The sequence below is a fragment of the Vipera ursinii genome, assembly GCF_947247035.1.
Source record: "Vipera ursinii genome assembly, chromosome: 7".
Taxonomy (NCBI): Eukaryota; Metazoa; Chordata; class Lepidosauria; order Squamata; family Viperidae; genus Vipera; species Vipera ursinii.
In genome coordinates this window covers 49,857,301-49,869,357 of record NC_139521.1, presented here as the reverse complement: position 1 = coordinate 49,869,357, position 12,057 = coordinate 49,857,301, and the positions used below count along the sequence as shown (strand labels likewise).

Below are 12,057 nucleotides of genomic sequence, written 5' to 3'. Positions count from 1 at the left end.
TAATCATCTTTGTTGCTCTTCTCTGTAGTCTTTCTAGAGTCTCAAATCTTTTTTACATTGTGGTGACCAAAACTGGATGCAGTATTCCAACTGTGGCCTTACCAAGGCATTGTAAAGTGGTATTAATACTTCACGTGATCTTGATTCTATCCTAGCACTGTGTTGGCTTTTTTGGCAGCTGTAGCACACTGCTGGCTCATATTTAAGTGATTATCCACTAGGACTCCGAGATCCCTCTCACAGTTACTACTATTGAGCAAGGTACCACCTATACTATACCAGTACATTTAGTTTTTCTTGCCTAAATATAGAACCTTACTTTTTTCACGATTGAATTTCATTTTGTTAGATAGCACCCACTGTTCAAGTATGTCTAGATCCTCCTGTATCTTAAGCCTGTCTTCTGGAGTGTTGGCTATTCCTGCCACCTTGGTGTCGTCTGCAAATTTGATGAGTTCCCCATCTATCTCCTCGTCCAAATCGTTGATGAAGATGTTGTAGAGCACTGGATCTAGAACAGAGCCCTGGGGCACCCCACTACACACTTCCCTCATGTAGATGCAGTTCCATTAAGGACCACACGCTGAGTATGGCCAGTCAGCCACCTACGGATCCATCTGGTCGTGATGCTGTCTAACCCACATTTTTCTATCTTATCAAGTAGTAGGTTGAGATCTACTTTATCAAATGCCTTACTGAAGTCCAAGTAAATTATATCCACAGCATTCCTCTGGTCCACTAATTTTGTCACTTGGTCAAAAAAATGTAATAAGATTTGTCTGGCATGATCTGTTTTTGACAAACCCATGTTGGCTTTTAGTAATGACTTTGTTAATCTGCTATAAATCGGAGTGCCTAGCTGATCATTAAGCAATTGTGTTTGCATATATATACCTATCTGCAAATTAAATTATTCTCCAGATGTATGTTTTGCAAACAATAGAAATGATGCCCTTGTCTGACATACATTACACCAGTGTTATATATCCTGCTGTGGTATGTATGTTAAACATGCAGCACTTTCGCTTAAGAAAGTACTAAAGATTATGTCTCAAGGATAATAAAAAACATGAAGCTTGCATTTGGGACTGAAAGCTAAGAAGTCATCCTACACTCTAAATTTAAATTAACTTATAAGTAGTCCTCCCTTACTGATCACTCAATCACTATTTTTTCAAAGGTGCTGAAAAAATGAATATATAGCCAATTTATGACATTTGCAATGTCTGTAAGTCACCTGATTCCCATTATAATTAATATATGTTGTCTTGTATTTTTCTTTTTTTCTCCTCCTAGAAAGCAGATACTGTGTAGGAAGGGATTGTAAGGGAGTTCACTGTTTGCTCTTCTGCACTTTGAATGATCATACTGATAACCCAGTTATATTATTACTGGGTTAAATCTCTTCCTCTACAAGCTCTCCATTCTGTGATGGGGAAGGAGGGAAAGAAAAAAGACAAGTATTTTCTGTAGGTAACAGAATCTTTGCCTGTCTCTTTCTTGCAGTCAGCAGGATCACATTGCTTTTGATTGAAGACAAGGAGATTTCAAGAGAGTAAACTGATTGCATAGCGTTCCTGTGGCTCCCAGTACAATCTTTTGAACTTAGAGTAGCACTGAACAAGTGGTACTTACAATGGATCCTCAGAGTTCTTATTATTGCAGTGTCCCACAGTCACATGTTTGCCATTTGCAACCTTTCTGGCTTCCAGCAAGGAAAGTCAATGGGGAAGCTATCAAGAGGTCACAAATGATGGCCTTGCCTACACGTGCCCAGTACTCTCTTTTCTTAGGTTAAGGTATCAGTGCCAATTATTTCTCTGTTGAATTAGCCTTACCTGAAAGAAAATGCAAATCTTTTAAATAAAATATTGTACGTTCTAATGGTTTTTTTCTAATATTAATCGATATATTTATACACACACATATATGTAAACATAATCAAAACATTGCAAGTTGCTTCAAAAATTTAAGAATTAAAAAAAAATCTGTTGGAAATGGAGATAAGGGATTAGTATTAATGCTATTTTCACTAATTACAGTAAATTGTAGACATTTCACATACAGTGACATTTAGCCCACCAGAGTCATTTAATGATGGAACTGGAAGTGTCAGGATTACCATTGCTAAGCATCATGGTCATCTGGCATCATGTTTTATGAACACATTCTTAGCAATGGCAATTGCAGACCCAACTGCCATCATTAAACCAAAGATTCTCTGTATTCTGAAATATTTGTGATAATAGCCATTAGTTTTTTTTTTTAAAGTATGAACTTGCTTGTTGTCTGGTTAAAAACCAGGTTTTGAGAATTGTCTAGTTTATTTATTTTTTCTTAAACAACAAATAGTCGATGACTAGGCAGTACATAACAATCAAACAAAAAATTGCAATAAAGAATAAAAACTTTTTTAAAAATGTGAAGGACAGTGCGGTCAGGGATTTCCCTCTCCCTTGATGAAAGCCTCAGTGAATAGCCTGGTCGTCAGGGCTGTTCTAAACAATAGCAGAATGGGGGCAATCTGGATCTTGTGGGGAACCATTCCAGAAAGCAGGTAACTGCTATAGAGTGTTCTGTGTTTCTGAGAGATGACATTGTTTAATTGAAAGAAACTGGAGCATCCTACAAGGATCAAATTGGCCAAGTAGATTTTATGGGGGACAGGCAGTCCCTGGCAAAATTAGTAATGTATTATATGCTTGAAAACTAACCATCTTTCTTTCCTGTATCTAAGTTAACATTTGAAACTGAAATAAGTTGGTTTGATCTTCTAGAGAAGAGGTAGTAAAAAGTTATCCCTTGATACAAGTTTTCCTTTTAGAAATGCCTAACTGCTTTTCTAAAATATGACATGTTAAATGATCCTCGTTGTAAAGAAAAGTGCATTTGCAGGTTCCGATGTGACTGCTGCTATGCAGAGCCATTCTTTGCATGAGTATTTTCGGTCAGGCCGTGAATTTTTTCCTTTTTCCTCTTTCCCACTAAAATCATTGAAATATATTCCGTCAGTCTTTCACATCAGAGGTGTAAATGGATTTCTTGAAAGGTTTTTTTTTTGAATGGTAAAAGGCAATCACTTCACAACTTCTACTCCATTATGGGCTGCATCAGAGAGCTTAACATACCACCGCAACTTTGTGAATGCTCTGCTGTTCAATGACCTTGCCTCTGCAAGGGCAGATGTTCAATTTGTGCCAAGAAATGCTGTGCCACAGCATTTCTGTATGCTGCATGTTTGACAGCACTTGCACCAAAGCAGCCAAGTTGAAGTTTATAGAATGGATTTATTTTCCTTTTTTTCCCCCTTGTGCCACGGGATGGAAATGAGATCATCCCTTTGTATTTCCTTGTTTATTTAAAACATTGGTACTGTACAGTTATAATGCAGAAGCAACATGGATCCCTCTGTATTTACTGGGAAATGTATTTCAGTTTACTAATCTGGAAACATTCAGGATTAAAGTATAAATGGAGAATTTCTAAATAACCTTTATTTTCTACTGGTATTGTCTCACTCCCAACAAAATATGCACATTCACTCTATATCTCTCTCTTTTCATGTGGGTAAAATATTATTTTAAAAAAAACTAAAATATGGGTAGTGATGTCACGCCCACCCAGTCTGCCTTGACCACCGCAGCTACGCCTATCCAGTGGGCCACACCCACCCAGCACCCTGTGATAAATTAGAGGGTTTTGGGTTGTAGTTTGGGTACTCAGTCTCTGAAAGGTTCGCCATCACTGTCTTAGACTATATTTTACACTTTCAACAAAATTTGTGCAACAATTTTTTTTAAATCCCATTTATATAATCCCATTTATAAGAGCCTTGGTGGAGCAGTGGGCTAATGCCTCCTTAAGTAACACCAGCTGTCTGCAATTAGTGCAGGTTCGCATCCCACCAGGCTCAAGATTGCCTCAGCCTTCCATCCTTCCGAGGTAGGTAAAATGAGGACCCAGATTGTTGGGGGCCATTAAGCTGACTTTGTAATAATGCCGCTTGGGGTGTGTGTGAAAGCCCTAATAAGCAGGCATATACATAGAATGAAGGCTACTGCTAAGCTTGTAAGCCGCCCTGAGTCTTCGGAGAAGGGCAGGATATAAATGGAATTTTAAAAAAAAATATCCCGCCCTTCTCCGAAGACTCAGGGCAGCTTACAATCTAAAGCACAAATCAATGTGCTTAGCAATAGCCTTCATTCTATGTATATGCCTGCTTATTAGGGCTTTCACACACACCCCAAGCGGCATTATTACAAAGTCAGCTTATTTCCCCCAACAATCTGGGTCCTCATTTTACCTACCTCGGAAGGATGGAAGGCTGAGTCAACCTTTCCAAAATTTTAATATTTTATCCCATACACTTTTTAATTATAGTTTTAACTTACGGTTAAATTTCATTTTTTCTTTTTTAAAAAATGTGAAAATTTGGACACTGTTGTGTAATTCTCAAGAACTTAAGTTGGGCAATTGAAAAGGAAGCCCTATTCACTAGTGGAAGAATATTAGCACAAGTTTAAGTTCCACTCTACTCTTCTGAGAAAGACTTTGCTTTCAAAGGAAGGGAGTAATTACAGTGTTGTTTCCAGTTCATTATAAGATGTTATAATGAGGGAAACTAAAAACAAGAATCAATATGATCTAGAGATTGAAAATGCAGATTGAAATGAAGAGGCATTAAAATCATTATCACTTTATCTAATGATACCTTAGTGATTGTAAGGGATGCGGTGGCTCAGTGGGTTAGGACGCTGAGCCTGTAGATCAGAAGGTTGGCAGTTTGGTGGGTCGAATCCCGAGTGCCGTGTAACAGAGTGAGCGCCTGTTACTCATCCCAGCTTCTGCCAACCTAGAGTTCGAAAGCACGTAAAAATGCAAGTAGAAAAATAGGGACCACTACGGTGGGAAGGTAACAGCGTTCCGTGCGCCTTTGGTGTCCAGTCATGCCGGCCACATGACCACGGAGACGTCCTCGGAGAAGCACTGGCTCTTCGGCTTTGAAATGGAGATGAGCACCGGCCTCTAGAGTCGGAAACGACTAGCACGCATGTGCGGGGGAACCTTTACCTTTACCTAGTGATTGTAAGGATAACAGAGGAGGAAGGAAAACTTTTTTGCCATTGCTTGGAGAAAGCAAAAGAAAAAAAGTAGTTTTCAAACAAATAAGGATGCTTACATACAGAAGTTGTGTAGTAAAGCAAGAACATGGGAGTTTATTGATTTCAGAGTTATATAACTCTAATTAATCATTTTAAAATTATATAAAATTCAACATAATAAGAATCTAGTACTGGTCAGTTACTCGCCATGTATTGGCCAGGACACTAGAAAGTGCATTTCTTCTTGAGAAATTGGGGAAAATATTGTATTTTAAACTATTCATAAATAAGAATTTAAAGGAAAAGGAACCACAGTCTTCCTTCCTGAGGAATTAAGGTTTGTATAGATCCTTACATTAAGACATTTTGCCTTGATCTACAATCAAGAGTCTTGGAGTTGTATAAAAAAATAGAGGTTTTATTTATTTGTTTTAAGCGTATAGTTTATCCTGCCTCAAAATCCCATTGTTTCTATATATTTTGTATAAAATTTTATCTCATATTTCTAATGAATCCACTGAATGGAAAGGTATAAAAGTTTTCTTTATAAATGGATGGACTAAAAATAGAAAACCAAGGTAAAGCAGGAAAGAGTTATGCCGAAGGGGGAATTTAAACTTAAATCAAAGGATATGGATCACTTCTGAACTTCTCTAAAATAAAAAAAATATTTTTAATTATATTTTAAAGTGATAACACATTAGCATATTTATATTTAGAAAACTATATGTAATAACTGTTTAGGGAAAATAGTCTTGAAGGGAAGAGCTGCTTATGGTACTGAATTAATATTCATTGAATAGTAAACTGCTTTTGTTAATTCATTATTAAGTACTGAGTGTGCAAAGAGAGAACTGACATTTTGCTGATATAAAGATGATGTTTGGCATGTTATCTCCCAATCCTAAAATCTTGAGGCTTGAAACTTGTCTTATGCCCAGTGATCAGCCTTAAACCTCTCTGCTGTCACTGAAGAAAACAAATCTTTTTCCTTCCTTTGCCTCAGGGATGCGGAGAGCTGAAGTGGTCCTGTGTGACTAAATTAGATGAAAGACTTGCCTTCCCACCATGGAGACACAGAGTCTAATCAAGTGAAATGAGTTCTGAGATACCAGCTCACTTCCTAGGGGATATCAGTTTACATTACAAAATCACACGACACCTAATTCATCACAGTTGATGCAGACTTTACTCAGGAGAGGGCCATAGCTCAGACAATAAGATAGTAGGCCACCTGTCCCCTTTATGGTTAGGGCCTGCTTATTAAGCATGGAAGGTTCTACAACTTACATATTTATGGAGTACATCTAAGAAGCAAAGAGATGTCTATGTTAGAAGTTGAAAAATTAATCTTGAAGACATAACCAACTTGCATTTAATATAGATCATTCACAATTCCTTAATTTGTGTATGAGTCTGAAATGTCCTTGCTAACAAAGATGTTAAAGAAATTTCTATATAAACTTGGTAAAAAATTGGTATAATAACGTCCAAAATTGATGTCTTCAAAAATACTGGAAGTATGGTATCTAACATTACAGGTCATAACTGGTTACAAATTCTTGGGGTTGTAGTCTCAATATTCCTGCAGGATTAACATTGGGAGACCTACGCTGTATTATCTCAATGATCCTGTTCTGTCGTAGGACGACATTACAGTGAGTTCATCAGTAAATGTCTAGATACTTTGGAGGAGGTTCCCTGAGGTTTTCTGCATTGACATTTGATATAGCAAATAGTAACATCTATTTATAACTAAATATGTTTCTTGATTTCTTTCAGGGCATTGTTATAACTCCTTTGCTCCTACTGCTTTTTGTAAGTATCTTAATGTTGATTCTACTTGAGTTATTGTATTGTTGTTACTATTGCTCTATGCTGATTGCTCTATACTTTTCTACTGTAAATGAGTTGTTGCAGATTATTTTAAATGATGGAAGGATTTATGGTTAGTGTTTTGCATTTCTTTCACTTTCTTCCTAAAGATGTATTGCAATTTCACCAAAACATTGCCAATGGGCAATATATGCATTTCATCTTACACTGTTTGCTAGTGTAAGATACATTAACAACACGTTTTTAAGCCAGCAAAAATAAAAATGTCTCAAACATTGTTCATGACTACCTCATCTGAGAGAATAGTCTGTATGACTGATCTATAGCTAGCACAGGAGTACGCAATTTAGTTTGGACTAATGAATACATTATAGTCTAAGGGCATATCATGAGCTTTTTCATAAAATGGTGATTAAGGGAAGGGAGAAGCTTCCTAATTCACAAAAGCATTTCTGTAATAGACATTGCTAATTACAGAAGACAGTCTGTTATGTTTGCTTCCTTCTACCCTTTCTAGCTTTCCTGTCCATCCCACCCAATCACCACCACTTTAGCTCATCTACATTTTTGCTAAGGGATTATGCATGCTTCCAAATAAAAGAATGATCCTATAGCCACCTACTGTTTTTGTTTTCTAGAAATGCCTTTGGGGGTATTATCCTTGAAAATAAATATAATGTAAAAGGTGTAATATCTAGTCCTCTTTTTCATTGATAAAATGGTGGTTGCCAAGGGCACATTGGAGCTTATCCCTGCATCATAAAACTGGTAAAAAAAATTATTGTAGTTCTTTAGCATGAAATTCCAGTCAAGATCTATCAATTCGTACACAAAAAAGTTAGCTCTGTATCTTTGGGCAAAATGTCCTCAATGATCTGTCTTATCTGCCAACTTACTTAGCTTTGAGCTAAAACCACATTTCTGGCTAGGAAAAATAAGACTGGTGAAGATTGATGGTCTGTATCTTTGTTGTTGTCACTGCCTGAACATAAGGGCGGAGCTTGTAAGCCGCCCTGAGTCTTCGGAGAGGGGTGGGATATAAATGGAATTAAAATTAAAAAAATTAAAAAATTAAAAGGACAACATGAACTTTTGCATGTGCAAATGGATGTTACTTCCAAATATTAGAACAGCAGAGAATCTAATCAAAAGAACCTATCAAATCAATTCCTCTATGCAATTTTCTTGATAAAGCTTTTTTTTTACCAGAAAGCTTATAATGAAGCCTAAACTTCTAGGTAATTTTGCAATGTTAAGCTAAAAGTTGGTGTTTCCCAGCAAAACCCTCACAGCCTCCAGGCACTGGAATCCAACATTCATGGAATTGCTCAATTCACCAGGGGCAGAGATGTATAATTGGATATCATCAGCATACTGATGGTTTTCACCCCATGGTGATCAAGGAGTTCACCCAACCACTTCATGTATATGTTGAATAGGAGAGGGGAGAGCACCAAACCCTGTAGTATCCCACATAGTATGTATGCAGTACCAGTATGCAAGTATACAGATAGTCTTCAACTTGTAACTACAGTTAGAACCAGAAATTCCATTCCTAAGCAAGACAGTTGTTAAGTAAGCAATGTGCGATTTTATGACCTTTTTGACATGGTTGTTAAGTGAATCAGACAATCATTAAGAAAATCTGGCTTCCTTTATTGACTTTGTCAAAAGCTGGCTGGAAAGGTTGCAAATGACAATCACATAACTCCAGGATATTCCAATCATCATAAGTGTCCAAATTTTGATCACTTGACCGTGGAGATGTTACAACAGTCATAAGTATGCAAACTGGTAATAGGTCATTTTTTCAGAGTCATTGTAACTTAAAACAGTCACTAAACAAATGGCTGTAAGTCCAGATTTACTTATGCTTCTTGATCTGGATTAATACTACTGGTGGGAATGATTAAATAAAACTGACATCTCATGTCAACCAAGCAGTTCACCCAACCGCTTCATTTACTGTATATATTGAATAGGAGAGGGGAGAGCACCAAACCTTGCATGGCTTCTAGCTAACTAGAATCATAAAACATTTTTAAAACGGCTTCTGAGTGTGATTATTTTAATGAGGAGTTAAAATCTTTACTGTAGTGACAAAAGAAAATAGATACCTGGGCCTGAGCCACTCAACATTTTGAAACTCCAAGAAATATAGATCGAATATTTTCATATCAAATCTAAAATATTTGGTATATAGAGTATAATCAAATAAAGCATGACTCTTTCTTCTTTTCCTTTTTTTTTAAATAAGTATCACAGTAGCAAAATATGCACCTTCCTTCCATTAACGTGCCACTATTACATTTCTTTATCGTGCCTTTGAGAAAAGATTGCTTCAGGATATTGTTATGCGGGAGAAATAGTCTAATGGTTACTGATGCTTGTGCCAGTTTTCTCTGAATGTTCTAGAATGGCAATACATATGAGGCCCCAGTGGGAAATTAAACGACAGTCATACCTATGTACAGTAGCATAGGTTTTTTTTAACAACATAAATAATTAAATGCTGTTGTGTTCCAAATTTGACCAAAAGTGTTCACAGGAGAACAGTTTCAAAAATCTTATTTAATTCCATCAAGCTTTTTGGTTTTTTAGCTACACTACAATATGCTGGAACGTCAAGTACACATATATGTACATAGACAAAAAGACATCTGCACAGAGATAAAACAATAGACAAAATAGCAGTACTTTGAAAAAAAATCAATTAAAACTGTTACGTTGAGGAGCTTTCCAGTGTTAGTGGTCTTTGAACAAAAAAGTCAAGTAATTAAAACATAAACTTCAAAAGAGCTGCTCTTATGAACTGTGCTGTTGTTTGGTATTCTTTGTAATGTAAACCAATCCTGGTCAATTAAAGCTCCTGCTTCTTCAATTTCATTACTTAATATACTTCATTTGGACAGTGTTAATGCAAATAATATAGCATTGTATACTATTCTTAGAATGAAGAGTTAGTTGCATTTCTAAAAAGCAGGGGATTTTTTGAATGGAAGAGAAAACATGCATTTTTACAATTTATGTTTTTATAGTTAGATGTTTTATTGTTGTTATGAGGTGCCTAGAGATGTGTTTTAAGATGATCTGCCTGGAGTGTCTTCAGTGATGTCGCTGAGAATAGACCCAGGGGAGAGACTCTCCTCTCCCTGGGTCCGATTTTCCCTTACTTGTGGGTCCATTTGGATTGAAAGCCACCCTGGAGAGGTGACCACCAAGGGGTGAAGGTTTGGGGACCACAGGCCAGTGGTAGCAGCATTGTTGGAGCCAAAGGAGCCCCTGGAATCGGCTTTCGGTTTTGCGCAGTAGCACAACAGCCAAGGGATTGTGGGGTTACGCACCCTACAGCTGATTTTCTGCCTTTTAGGGGACCTTAAGTGGGTTAGAAGCCACCCTGAAGAGGTGGCAAAGAAGGAAGGAAGTCCCATGGACCACAAAGAGACAGCGGTTGACCTAATTGGTCCAGGAAAAGCCTTTCAGAAAACAACAGGAAAAAGGCTTGCCTAACTTCAGAGTCTAGCCCAAGCTACAAGCAACCGAAGCCCAAAAGCTTTTACAATCAGCTATTTTAAGCTGATTGTAAACAACATGTTTGGATCTGGGTAAGAACATCGATTTTCTACATATTAACTAATTTCCTGGAAAAAAGAAAAGAAAAAAAAACTCTGAAAGTGAGGAGGGGGAATTTGCTTCACCCTTCTGCAGATGGAAGCAGCGAATTAAACATTTTATGGGGGAGAAATATACTGAAATGAAATGAATATAAGACCTAAATCTGGATAAGTTTGTTATTTGTATAAGATTTTCACTTTAAACTATGAAAATAGAAGATAACTATTTTGAAAACTGGGGAAAAAATGAACTTTTGCTGAAATCTAGTGTTGGATGAAAATTACAACAGTTTCTCTAATACAGGACTAACGCCCCAAAAAAGTTAATCTGTTCTTATGACCTTCAAAGTTTTAATAATAGAGAATAGCTGTGACAAAAAAAGAAAACACTCTGGGCTACATAAAAAAATGAGAACTATAAACTTTAAAAAAAATCTGACCTTTCTGGATTACAAATATTAACTGTGACTCTAAAGCTGTTTGCAGAGAAAGGAAAACCTTGATTTTTGGCTATTATGGAAAATCCGAGATCTGCAGAAAGAATGTATCAAGAAAAAACAAATACTTTCCAGGAGAAGTATAAGATGTTGCAACTAATTCAAACAACAATGACCTCAAGGAAATTAAAAATAATTTTGAAAGTATAAATTAATCCATCTCCAATTTAACTTTATGGCAAAAAAAAACTCTCAGAGGATAATAATGGAGAGGAAGCAGATAAAGCAGATAACTGAATATAAATTGGAGGAAATTGATTTAAAGATGGAACCTAATAATATAAGGAAGTATGACTTGATTCAACTGGAGAAGGCCTTACAAGAAGCATTGAATATGGAAAATATAACTTGTACTCTAAGACCACAAAATAAATCTGAGGATAAGAAAAAAGATTGGACAAAATGGATTGCAGAGCTGTCGGGAGTACCACAAGAAATGGGGAGACAAGGGATGATGAGAGAAACTAAGAGAGAAAGAAAAGACAGGATCTTCAATGAATATGAAGGGGCAAAATCTTTTTACAGAGATGTTGCTTGATTTGTCTATTATATCTACAACAACATTTGCAGGATTACGGAAAGACTCTGATTCAATGGAATATATTGATTGGGAAAGATGTTTAGCAAAAGAAGAGGGCTAAAGTGAGACTTGAGGATTTAGACGATGGGATGTATCATAGGGAACATTTAAAAATTAAACATTTGTTTGAATATGGTTGAAGAAATAGAAAGATTTAGTTTAAGAGGGATGAACCCCCAAGTAATATAGTATTCTTTCTTTTTCTCTTTTTTTTAACTTTGTCTTTTGATATGAGAAATATAAAAATGTTTCGGATGGTCAGTATAAAGGAAATGTTTTAGATATTTAAATATAATTGAACTTAAGAAAATTCCAACGTATAATTTAAAAAAATGTTTTGAATGGAGTTAAAAGATTAGATGATTGGATTTATTAAATGGAACATCTAAAGATTAAACATATGTTTAATTATGGATAAAAAGAACAGA

The 12,057-nt window shown here is 36.2% G+C and overlaps 1 protein-coding gene across 3 annotated transcripts in view; it reads left to right on the top strand.

Annotated features, from left to right (window-relative positions):
* Positions 1-12,057, top strand: part of SLC10A7 (solute carrier family 10 member 7) — a 153,297-nt gene that overhangs the window by 96,619 nt on the left and 44,621 nt on the right. For all 3 annotated transcript variants that reach the window (XR_014493062.1, XR_014493063.1, XM_083367790.1), the window contains exon 6: positions 6,885-6,920. Coding sequence is in view for 1 of the 3 variants with exons in the window: in XM_083367790.1 (XP_083223916.1) it covers positions 6,885-6,920 (36 nt within the window). In the remaining 2 variants the exon portion in view is untranslated. The remainder of the gene's footprint in view (positions 1-6,884; positions 6,921-12,057) is intronic.